Raw genomic sequence first — 12,800 nt, forward strand, 5'->3', positions numbered from 1 at the left:
ACAAAGTGGTAATGTCAGAATGTCCGTCCCGTGTCGTGTATGTTTAAACTCGTGTAACAAAGTCGTAATCTCAGAATGTCCGTCCCGTGTCGTGTATGTTTAGACTTGTGTAACAAAGTCGTAATCTCAGAATGTCCGTCCCGTGTCGTGTATGTTTAGACTCGTGTAACAAAGTCGTAATCTCAGAATGTCCGTCCCGTGTCGTGTATGTTTAGACTTGTGTAACAAAGTCGTAATCTCAGAATGTCTGTCCCGTGTCGTGTATGTTTAGACTCGTGTAACAAAGTGGTAATCTCAGAATGTCCGTCCCGTGTCGTGTATGTTTAGACTCGTGTCGTGTATGTTTAGACTCGTGTAACAAAGTCGTAATCTCAGAATGTCCGTCCCGTGTCGTGTATGTTTAGACTTGTGTAACAAAGTCGTAATCTCAGAATGTCCGTCCCGTGTCGTGTATGTTTAGACTCGTGTAACAAAGTCGTAATCTCAGAATGTCCGTCCCGTGTCGTGTATGTTTAGACTTGTGTAACAAAGTCATAATCTCAGAATGTCCGTCCCGTGTCGTGTATGTTTAGACTCGTGTAACAAAGTCATAATCTCAGAATGTCCGTCCCGTGTCGTGTATGTTTAGACTCGTGTAACAAAGTCGTAATCTCAGAATGTCCGTCCCGTGTCGTGTATGTTTAGACTCGTGTAACAAAGTGGTAATGTCAGAATGTCCGTCCCGTGTCGTGTATGTTTAGACTCGTGTAACAAAGTGGTAATGTCAGAATGTCCGTCCCGTGTCGTGTATGTTTAGACTCGTGTAACAAAGTCGTAATCTCAGAATGTCTGTCCCGTGTCGTGTATGTTTAGACTCGTGTAACAAAGTGGTAATCTCAGAATGTCCGTCCCGTGTCGTGTATGTTTAGACTCGTGTAACAAAGTCGTAATCTCAGAATGTCTGTCCCGTGTCGTGTATGTTTAGACTCGTGTAACAAAGTGGTAATCTCAGAATGTCCGTCCCGTGTCGTGTATGTTTAGACTCGTGTCGTGTATGTTTAGACTCGTGTAACAAAGTCGTAATCTCAGAATGTCCGTCCCGTGTCGTGTATGTTTAGACTTGTGTAACAAAGTCGTAATCTCAGAATGTCCGTCCCGTGTCGTGTATGTTTAGACTCGTGTAACAAAGTCGTAATCTCAGAATGTCCGTCCCGTGTCGTGTATGTTTAGACTTGTGTAACAAAGTCGTAATCTCAGAATGTCCGTCCCGTGTCGTGTATGTTTAGACTCGTGTAACAAAGTCGTAATCTCAAAATCAAGCATGTCATTATCCTTTAATCTCACCCTTTTAAGGTCTTCCCTCCACTCATTATTTGAGTAGTTCTTGGTGATTTCAATCATAAAGATATCATAATCTGCCATGAAGGTTGCCAGTTTTGCTGCACTCTGTCTCCCACTGCCTCCAATACCTGTTAACCAACACATTAGCAATCAATCACACTATCTCCATATGTTCTGGTCTTATCTCATCAGGTATAGGTCACTAGATACAAAACTTCCTCCATGCTAACTGTTAAATGAACTGCAGAATTAGTCAACTCAGTGATTTTAAACTATTTGTTTACAAGGTAACATGCAAAATCTGAAAATGGAAAATTCAAGCCTAACAGCATCACTTAACCACAAGACTGATTCACAAGTTTCATCAACTGTAAGTGATCTTCATAGTTTTGTTGTTTCTTATTGCTTTTTTTTTTTTTGATAATCTTAACTCTCATCAGTCCGAAAATTGCCTTTGCACATCTAGTGTCAAAGGGATCAAGTTTTCAAAAGCTGGACAGACAAGCAGACAGACGACCTGATTACTATTAGGACAATCACACTAGATGGAGCCTTACACTATACATATATATTAAATAAGAAACAAAGGGTCACGAATACCTATTCAAATCAAAATATTCCACAAACATTGCTTTGCATGTTTTAGATGATGAATCCTGCTGTCCTCACTTACCAACAAGTAGAGCATTTCCACTGTCCTGTAGCAGGACCCGGCTCACACGGGAGATATGTTCAATGGCAAACTTGAACATCACAAGATGCATGGGTGCTTTACTGATCATGTTGTACTCTTCCAAATAACTACACAAAGTAAAGGTGATGGTGAGTGGTGGAACAAAAACAGTGAAACATACAGTGTAACATCCAATACAACAGGCAGCATTCGTCTATCATTGATCAAATCTACCAGAACATCTCTGTATTGAGCACTGTAATATTATATATAGCACATCTGTATTGAGTACTGTAATATTTTATATAGAACATATGTATTGAGTACTGTAATATTTTATACAGAACATCTCTGTATTGAGTACTGTAATATTATATATAGCACATCTGTATTGAGTACTGTAATATTTTATATAGAACATATGTATTGAGTACTGTAATATTATATATAGCACATCTGTATTGAGTACTTTAATATTTTATACAGAACATCTGTATTGAGTACTGTAATATTATATATAGCACATCTGTATCGAGTACTTTTATATTTTATACAGAACATCTGTATTGAGTATTTTAATATTTTATACAAAACATCTGTATTGAGTATTTTAATATTTTATACAGAACATCTCTGTATTGAGTATTTTAATATTTTATACAAAACATCTGTATTGAGTATTTTAATATTTTATACAGAACATCTCTGTATTGAGTATTTTAATATTTTATACAAAACATCTGTATTGAGTATTTTAATATTTTATACAGAACATCTCTGTATTGAGTATTTTAATATTTTATACAGAACATCTCTGTATTGAGTAGTTTAATATTTTATACAGAACATCTCTGTATTGAGTAGAGTATTATATCATACCTGAATATCTCTGTTTTGAGTACTGTTTTATTTCATACAAGTACAAGAAGCAAATTTACATTGTGTCTTCATTTCAGACCTGTCCAAAAGTTTGTCTTAACAGAAATTTCCATACTTTTCATTAATTATTCATTTTTTTTTTTTTATTTTACCAACTTAAAATGATGGTACTAGCCACAATCATAAGAACAGTCAAACCATATGCCAGTATATAATGTGTCACCTGTCTTAAACTATCTGTTGAAACAATTTCCCAACAACTTCATTTTTGACATTAACAACCTGTATGAGAGGCCAATTCCTTTCAAACTAATTCAACTATATTAAATTTAGAAAAATGCACCAATTTTAAACCTAGACTGAATATGAAATACAGTAAATTCTCCAATGGCCACATGACAAGTTTCGGTGCAGGACTTTGAAACATGAACTCGTCTACATATTTCTGTCGGAGAATGTTTCTGAAGTTTAAGTAAAATCAATGAGAAAAAAACAAATGGATAAAACTACATGTCCCCACCTGAGGGGCTTATAACATTATCTTCATTTTCTAACATACATGTAATGGGTGATCACTGTGGCACCACTGGGCTACAGAACTTAATCACTGAGATCTTGTCACTTTGTTGTAGGTTACAGGGACAACACAAATCACATGCCATGCAACACTATATAACATCTGACAACACAGATCACAGAAACGCATGCAGGAAAAAGATTCTAAAATAATTACCTGTATCTAGTAACTGAACTTGTCCACTTCTTCGTGGAGGATATCAAATTAATTTTCCATTTGCCAATTCAATGAGAACTATAATCTAGATATTTTTACTGAAGCAAAAACTATCACTTTCATTTAATAATTCCTAATATTTCATAGGTAAAAATTAAGTAAAAACTTACTATTCCATCATGGATGAAAGCTGTTTGAAATCTGAAATTTCATCATAAATTTTGTTTTCCTGTATCATGAAGTCCCCAAAGAACAAATTTCTGATGTTGTCATCCATCACAGATCCACTCTTTGATAAATGTCCCAGAAGTTTGTCAATGTTTGTCTTGAAATGGTTGGAACACTGCTCCTTCACAATATTGAAAAACATCTCGCTGTTGGCAAAAAACAAGCATATTTCTATGAACAATGTAATTTATTTGAAAAAACAGTCCAAGTGATTCACTAAATCAGATTAAATCACACTGGATGATAATTATGACCATGGTGTGAATGTGTCTATTACCATGGTAATCCTCTAGTCTCAAAGTTTACTATTAAAGTTTTGGGAGGTATTATTGGTGAAACACTTTAAATTTACTATTTCAAAATTAGTTATCCCATCAAAATAAAGTGAGTTTATTTGTGGGCAGGGCCTTATACAGTAAAAAAAAGAAATAAAATGACAAAGAATGTAAACCCTTCAATAGGGTGAAATAAAATGACAAAAAATATAACCCTTCACTATAAGCCTGTCCATGTTAATATGATATTAATATAATAGTCTATTTACTATTACTTACAGGTATTATGAAAGCCACATCCTTGCAAATGAGAATCATATTTATTGTAAATGATTTTCATCATCAAAAACCACATTCTTACTGTCAAAACATTTCAGCTGCATTTGTACCTGAACACCTTGAGCCTGTAGGTAACATGAATTCATAAAATGCCATTGATAGCAATAATTTGACATCTGTTGTGATGTTGACCTGGTGACCTTGACCTTTGATCACATGTCTTGTTCAACTTCAACAAGTGTTTCATTATGACAACAAAATATTCACCATTAAAAGAAAAACAATTGGACCACGGCGACTGGATGGCCTTGACCTTTGGTAACTGCTTTTTTGATTATGACCAACACGTTTCATCCAAATCACGGGGCTAATATTTTGCAGTTGTCCCAGTCGGACCTAGTTCATGGGAATTCAATTTCATTCAACCATGCATAGTAAACATTAAACATTTCTATACATTTCAGTGAAGATATAGACACTCACTGGGTATTTATTTTTGGCTCTGAAATTAAAACCTCTGTAAATATCACCAACTACACAGTATTATCATATATATCATGTTCCAGTAAGTCTACTAACCGATCCTCATTGTCAATCAGACGGTCGTAGAATACCCTGTACACTTCGTGTATCCACAGTCGAAACAGCTTGTCTGTCTCACTCATGTTTGTGTGAGGCACTAGCAACACTCCTCGAATCACACGAGCAAAATCACGCAGGTTGAACACGTAATGACTCTTTGAGGGTGTAGGGAGGAAACTCTGAATAGCAGTTTTATACACACCCATTGTTGCTGCGACAACCAGCTGTAAAATACAGAAATTGGCATTGTATCAGAGATTGGTTACATTTTAACACAGCACCAGAGATTGGTTTCTTTTTAACATGAAGCCAATTTTATTTTGTTAAGACTATTACAACAAGTTAAGTAGTTGATTAGCTATATACACATTATCATAACTACAAATGTTGCACCTAAAAACACGGTGTAAATGCTTATCAGTATAGACAGAAATGACTCAAAATACAAACCTTGCCATTTCTCACAAAAGCACTATCAAACCCTCTTCCAAAATGCCAGTCAGTAATATTGGTGAAAATTCTGGTCATAGTGTTGTCATCAAATTCATCTATTGATGTAATATTGAGGTGGCGTGTGAACCGACTGGTGATGTCATTACGGCCTCCTCCAGGGGGGCCCATGGCTGCCACAAACAGCTTTAAAGGTACAGAAAAGAAGCCTTAAGTCAAAGATTGTGTCGAATATAATGCTAACAAAATTAATATGTCTATAAACTATCAAACCAGACACTGAGAAAATTTCTACTTGATACGAAAATTTGAGAATGAAATTTGAGTACCAAAATTGCAGAAAGATTCTTACCACATCAGTAAGGAAAACTTTGGTTGTGTCCTTCCTGTCGTACCAGTGACCATGGTCAAGCCACTGTCGTAGTAACTCAATGGGAGGCTGTGCTCCATACTTCTCCTTGCCAGGCATATTTAAGTCATCTACAAACACCACTGATTTCTTCCCCATAGGGGGACCAAACACACCTTTCCTCCTCCTGTTCAATATACATTCAAATTATCTTTAAAAACTTAATCCATAAGAAATTCCTTTATGAAATAGGTTTTAAGGAGTTAGCCTTATCAATACACAAAACAAAATGTTTACACGAACTAGTGAATTTTACATATCATGAGTAATGCATTACACCAATAGACTAAAGAAATGACGATGAAACCTACCTGTCCAGCTTTGACATAACAATATCCTGTGTCTGATTGGCCGAAGTTCTGGCCGAGAAGTTGATGCAGTTAGCCACATACCTGGAAGTAAGAGGCAATATTCTCTTTCACAGTGATGAGAAACATTAATATATCCACACCAGAAACAGACATATTAAGCTGTCTATTTGTAATCTGATTGGTCCTGGTTTACACATAACTTCATACTTATTGTGACATCATTCTTTGTTATTCCTGTGACATCATCATATTATTTCTCTCTAAATCTATCACAGCCTAGGAAAGGACGGTAAAATATCACCCTTGTTGGTTAGGTAGCAGAAAGCTTAAAAATGAGAACTTTGTTAATGGTAACTTGTATTACTTACACATCCTTGGGCAAGCTGAGGAGGTAGTTGTTGGTGATGGCAGATTTACCAGTACCGGTGGGACCTATAAACAGCATGGACTGCTCGTGCTTGAGATAAGTCTCTAGGAAAAATGACTGCCTGGCTGTCTCAGCTGTTGGTACAGTGATCTCACTCACCTGGAAACAGGTCAACATGTAAATCTACATAGCCTCTAAATCAAGGATGTAGTGTGGTATAGCTCATATTTCTGAATTTTATTTTCAACAGCTTGAAGTTTGTCCTCTGTTAAGTGGTATTCAATATTGATCAAATATTATAAGATTATAAGATTATACTCCAGAAAATCAAAAGAGGTTCATATTTCTAGTAAGCAATTAAAATCCCATCATTTGATTATAAAGTATATAACAATCACTTATCTGTTACAGTAGGTAAAAAGGTATGATATTGTTGATTACATTTTTATGATTGATATCTCAGAAATTATCAAATAAACATTTTTAAAAAGCTTTGAAATCAGAACTGTGAATGAAGTTATGACATGCTTTGTTGCATCTTTGCCTCTGCATACACTGTTCAGATTTCAAATAACATGCATATTAAACGTTTCTGTTGATGTATAAATGAAGCGAAGGTATATAAAGATGGAGCTTTGCTGCACCTTTGATGCATACACTATCATAATGGTTTATAATCGAAGTTTTTTCATTATAGTTGTGTAAGCAACATTAACTAATAAAAAAACACTTTAAAATAGTATTGAGAAAATGATTCAAAGAGATGCTTGTGGAAAACATATTCTGTGATACTCACAATATAGATATGATATTGAGAGACGGTTAAATATTCTCTAGCTACCTAAGGGCAGTACGTTTTGTGAAAAGATTCAGAGTTCTAGAAATGTCCTGATACTATTAATAGAAAGCTACCTTGGCATCATTAGGAATGGTCATAGAAGCACGATCAATAGTATCCAACCAGTCTATCCAGTTTCCACCACCCTTCTTTTCAAAAGAGAAGTCATAGATGGTGGCCTTCTCTGGAATCATGTTACTCTGAAATCAGAATTGTTGAACAAATCACATATGATAATAGGATAATGTTATTTTCTCTGGATTACAAACCAATTTCCAAATTAATGTTAACAAGTTTAATTCAGTAATAGATTTACCTTTGTGATCTTGATGCTCTTAGGTTTGGGGTGTTCGGTATCAGTACCACTTAGGATATTGCGGAAGTATTGATCAAACTTCTTCCTGCTATCCCCAGTTATGGTGCCACCCACTGTCCAGATTAAGGAGAACACAAACAGACCTTGAAGCCACAGGGTAATCTGAAACACAGCTGACTAATGAGTACACATTCACAACTTTACAGAATTCCATCGCAATAAAGTCTGTTAAAGTTATAATCATGGTATTCTTTTTTATCTTTGACAAAACACTGTTTATGCCTGAAGGTAAGCCTATACCTGTTGATTGGAGAGAATATCTCGGGTAACCTCCTCTCCCTCTACTGGTGGGTTGTTGACAGAGTCTGCGACCTCATCCAATAGACATGTGTACAGTCTCATCAGGGACTGGACTAGATGCATGTCTGACGTCTGTAGAAACAGCTTACAATTTTTGTTAATGAAATACAGACAAGGCTCAATGAGCCATTCAAACAAGTCATTGACAAGGTCCTTGTTTTCTTGAGAGAGTTTTTGTGGCAGCTCATGCTGCATGTAGGAGTCTTTGAATGGCCGCCAGCCCATCTGGTGGGGTTCCAAGTAGATCATACCACATCTGCTCACGGTAGCAGGCGAGGCCTGCTCTAGGTCAGCAGGCTCAAATATCAGGTTCATCTTGTTACTCATCTGAATGATCTCACCACTCATCAGACACAACTGGTAAAAAATTCAACATCAACAATCAGAGATACATTGAATTATAAAAAAATTAAGCACCTTTAAAATATCTGTTGTCATATACCCTTTATTTGATAAATATAAAATGAACTTTACCACCCATTCAACATACTAACATATTCATTATATCTTACCTTTTTGTTATCGTCCAACACAGTGTTCATATTCTCGATCCAGACAGCATCCACAGGGCCATCAAAGAGAATCCACTTCCTGTCAGAGTTAGGGTTACTGGCATATTCTCTGAATGTGTTGGCCAGAACACCTGTAAATATTCAAATTTGTAGGTCGAAGTAGGCTGATAAATTTCTTCAAAGTGAGATCAAAACTTAAAACAGATACTGGGTAGTTAATCAATTATGAATAGGTTGACAATATATAGAATACTGCTCATATAGTTAGAAAGCAATACTAAACATTATTATGGGGAATTTTGATTTGTTTGAAATGCATATCCTTTTATTCTGGTTTTGGAAAAAAGAAAAAATGACTTAAAACGATTTGTTTCAAACTATTGCTCCTGTGAGACATATTCACCGATTCAGGTGCGTATTAAGATATTGGTAAACAATATTAAAACACGAGTTTTACCATCAGTCCATTCATGAGATACTGGATCAAAACATCCATACAGTTGACCCATAGTGATGGCCTTTGGGTTAATGATTCTGTAAACCGTCTTAAACTCATCAAAAGCCCCAATGGCTTGAAGGTCACTCAGGGCTGCCGCTAGGACCTGCCAGCCTTTAGTCTTTCCTCCCAGAGGTTCACCAACCACCATCAATCCGTGCCGTACCAGAATCATTTCATACACCTGGAAGCATATTTAGATGGTAAAAAGTACATCTAATTAACACTATGGAGCTGCATCATGGCAGAAATTCATTGTCCTGATGTTGTACATAGTGTTGGTAGTATAACATAGTATTACCACAGTCTTGGTAATATAACAGTATTACCACTGTCTTGGTAATATAACCGTATTACCACAGTCTTGGTAATAAAACAGTATTACCACAGTCTACGTAATATAACCGTATTACCACAGTCTTGGTAATATAACAGTATTGCCACTGTCTTGATAATATGACAGTATTACCACAGTCTTCGTAATATAACAGTATTACCACTGTCTTGGTAATATAACAGTATTACCACAGTCTTGGTAATATAACAGTATTACCACTGTCTTGGTAATATAACAGTATTACCACGATAATATAACAGTATTACATATGTCATGGTAATATAACAGTATTACCACGGTAATATAACAGTATTACCACAGTCTTGGTAATATAACAGTATTACCACTGTCTTGGTAATATAACAGTATTACCACTATTTTGGTAATATACCAGTATTACCACTGTCTTGGTAATATAACAGTATTACCACTGTCTTGGTAATATAACAGTATTACCACGGTAATATAACAGTATTACCACGGTAATATAACAGTATTACCACGGTAATATAACAGTATTACCACAGTCTTGGTAATAAAACCGTATTACCACTGTCTTGGTAATATAACAGTATTACCACGGTAATATAACAGTATTACCACGGTAATATAACAGCATTACCACAGTCTTGGTAATATAACAGTATTACCACAGTCATGGTAATATAACAGTATTACCACTATTTTGGTAATGTAACAGTATTACCACTATTTTGGTAATATAACAGTATTACCACAGTCTTGGTAATATAACCGTATTACCACTGTCTTGGTAATATAACAGTATTACCACAGTCTTGGTAATATAACCGTATTACCACTGTCTTGGTAATATAACAGTATTACCACGGTAATATAACAGTATTACCACTGTCTTGGTAATATAACAGTATTACATATGTCATGGTAATATAACAGTATTACATATGTCATGGTAATATAACAGTATTACCACGGTAATATAACAGTATTACCACTGTCTTGGTAATATAACAGTATTACCACGGTAATATAACAGTATTACATATGTCATGGTAATATAACAGTATTACCACCATTTTGGTAATATAACAGTATTACCACTATTTTGGTAATATAACAGTATTACCACTGTCTTGGTAATATAACAGTATTACCACGGTAATATAACAGTATTACCACAGTCTTGGTAATATAACAGTATTACCACAGTCATGGTAATATAACAGTATTACCACTATTTTGGTAATATAACAGTATTACCACAGTCTTGGTAATATAACCGTATTACCACGATAATATAACAGTATTACCACTGTCTTGGTAATATAACAGTATTACCACTGTCTTGGTAATATAACAGTATTACATATGTCATGGTAATATAACAGTATTACATATGTCATGGTAATATAACAGTATTACCACGGTAATATAACAGTATTACCACTGTCTTGGTAATATAACAGTATTACCACGGTAATATAACAGTATTACATATGTCATGGTAATATAACAGTATTACCACCATTTTGGTAATATAACAGTATTACCACTATTTTGGTAATATAACAGTATTACCACTGTCTTGGTAATATAACAGTATTACCACGGTAATATAACAGTATTACCACAGTCTTGGTAATATAACAGTATTACCACAGTCATGGTAATATAACAGTATTACCACTATTTTGGTAATATAACAGTATTACCACAGTCTTGGTAATATAACCGTATTACCACTGTCTTGGTAATATAACAGTATTACCACAGTCTTGGTAATATAACAGTATTACCACAGTCTTGGTAATATAACCGTATTACCACGATAATATAACAGTATTACCACTGTCTTGGTAATATAACAGTATTACCACTGTCTTGGTAATATAACAGTATTACATATGTCATGGTAATATAACAGTATTACATATGTCATGGTAATATAACAGTATTACCACGGTAATATAACAGTATAACCACAGTCATGGTAATATAACAGTATTACCACTGTCTTGGTAATATAACATTATTACCACTATTTTGGTAATATAATGTAGCATTATCACAGTCTTTGCAATATGGTATTATCAAAGTCTTGAGAAACACCTCAGTTTGGAAAATACTTTCTTGGAATGGATTAATCTTTCTCCTTCAAAAATAACAAATGTGTTTTACCTGTATGATCTTCTCCAGGAACCATGGTACGGTCTGTAGTTTCATTTTCTCTGTGTTCTCTTTCAAAGCATCCATAAAGGGGCCATAATCAGGCTTTGGACATTCAATTCCAGGAAACAAGTCAGAAATGATACCTTGAAACAGGGGCACATCCTAGAGACAAAATAATTCAGATATTAGAATTTCCTCCAAAGTAATAAAGGAGGACGACTCTGAGAAAGATCCCAATCCATCTAAGTAAGAAGGGAAGGTGAACAGTTTAACGGAGACAGGGGGAGGACACCAGCTTAGTCATCTTTATCACCCCATTTTAACATCCAATCGGCCCCTCAGGCTATCTTCAGTATTAACATTATTGGCACAAAAATGTTTCATGACAATTTGACAGCTGACTTAACACTTTGGTCTGATCTCCAAATAGTAAGCATTTGTCAAGTCTCAGTCATTTGCATGATTTTCTTAACAAAAGAAAAATATTCCTTTCAAAGTATTCAGTTTTCAATTACTGTTTGTGTGCTAAAGATAAACATCTTTCCAAAATATATTAATAACCAACAGGTACATTTCATTCCCAAAATCAATATAATGTTGACAATACTTTCTTGTATGTAAATGAAAGTTTGCAATAATCTATGGTAGTTACAATAAATTGGGATACATGTATTGTTGTTTTTTCATCTTAACAGTTTTTTTTACTTTAGTGTAGTTAAATTTGTTGTTTCCAATGGCATCAACTCTGTGTCAAATTTTGGCATATTTTGATGTTCATATTTATATTACTTCATACAAATTTCTGCCATCTGAGCAGGAAATAAAACATATTTTCTCCCAGGACACCATTGAAATTCTATCATCATCATCATGCATGGATTGCTGTTCAAATATAGTGTGAAACATACCACTGACATCGGCTTTTTGTTTGAAATAAACAAAATGAGAAAAGCCACTATATACAAACTGACCTGAGCCAAAAACTTTGGCAAGTTCACATCCATGATAGCCTTGAGAAGGAGAATTGCTTCATCTTGGTCGAGGTATTTGAGCTTGAGGTTGCCAGCTGCTGTAAGGACAGATTTGACCGCCCTCATCCCGTAATCATAATGGTGCTGAGATGACAGCTGCTCAGAGCACAGCTTGTATGTTGCCACAATTTTGTTGGCAAGACTGGGAGAAAAGTAGTAACGTAAAATTAAATATATACTATACAGCTTAATTTGTACAAGTATGAAAGTGGCAGATGTAATGTTATCAGAACAGGTGAATTAAATAGTCTAA

General features: G+C 35.0%; 1 protein-coding gene across 3 annotated transcripts in view; it reads right to left on the bottom strand.

Moving 5' to 3' along the window:
* LOC117327593 (dynein heavy chain 3, axonemal-like) overlaps window positions 1–12,800 on the bottom strand; it is a 75,426-nt gene that overhangs the window by 27,836 nt on the left and 34,790 nt on the right. For all 3 annotated transcript variants that reach the window (XM_033884661.1, XM_033884657.1, XM_033884649.1), the window contains exons 31-45: window positions 12,488–12,689; window positions 11,526–11,678; window positions 8,990–9,212; window positions 8,533–8,663; window positions 7,961–8,377; window positions 7,661–7,822; window positions 7,419–7,544; window positions 6,508–6,665; window positions 6,140–6,220; window positions 5,772–5,955; window positions 5,420–5,605; window positions 4,967–5,193; window positions 3,776–3,979; window positions 1,994–2,121; window positions 1,324–1,448 (exon numbers count right to left, since the gene is read on the bottom strand). In XM_033884661.1, the coding sequence (XP_033740552.1) occupies window positions 1,324–1,448; window positions 1,994–2,121; window positions 3,776–3,979; window positions 4,967–5,193; window positions 5,420–5,605; window positions 5,772–5,955; window positions 6,140–6,220; window positions 6,508–6,665; window positions 7,419–7,544; window positions 7,661–7,822; window positions 7,961–8,377; window positions 8,533–8,663; window positions 8,990–9,212; window positions 11,526–11,678; window positions 12,488–12,689 (2,707 nt within the window). The remainder of the gene's footprint in view (window positions 1–1,323; window positions 1,449–1,993; window positions 2,122–3,775; window positions 3,980–4,966; window positions 5,194–5,419; window positions 5,606–5,771; window positions 5,956–6,139; window positions 6,221–6,507; window positions 6,666–7,418; window positions 7,545–7,660; window positions 7,823–7,960; window positions 8,378–8,532; window positions 8,664–8,989; window positions 9,213–11,525; window positions 11,679–12,487; window positions 12,690–12,800) is intronic.

This window comes from Pecten maximus, chromosome 1, assembly GCF_902652985.1.
Source record: "Pecten maximus chromosome 1, xPecMax1.1, whole genome shotgun sequence".
NCBI classification, from domain to species: domain Eukaryota; kingdom Metazoa; phylum Mollusca; class Bivalvia; order Pectinida; family Pectinidae; genus Pecten; species Pecten maximus.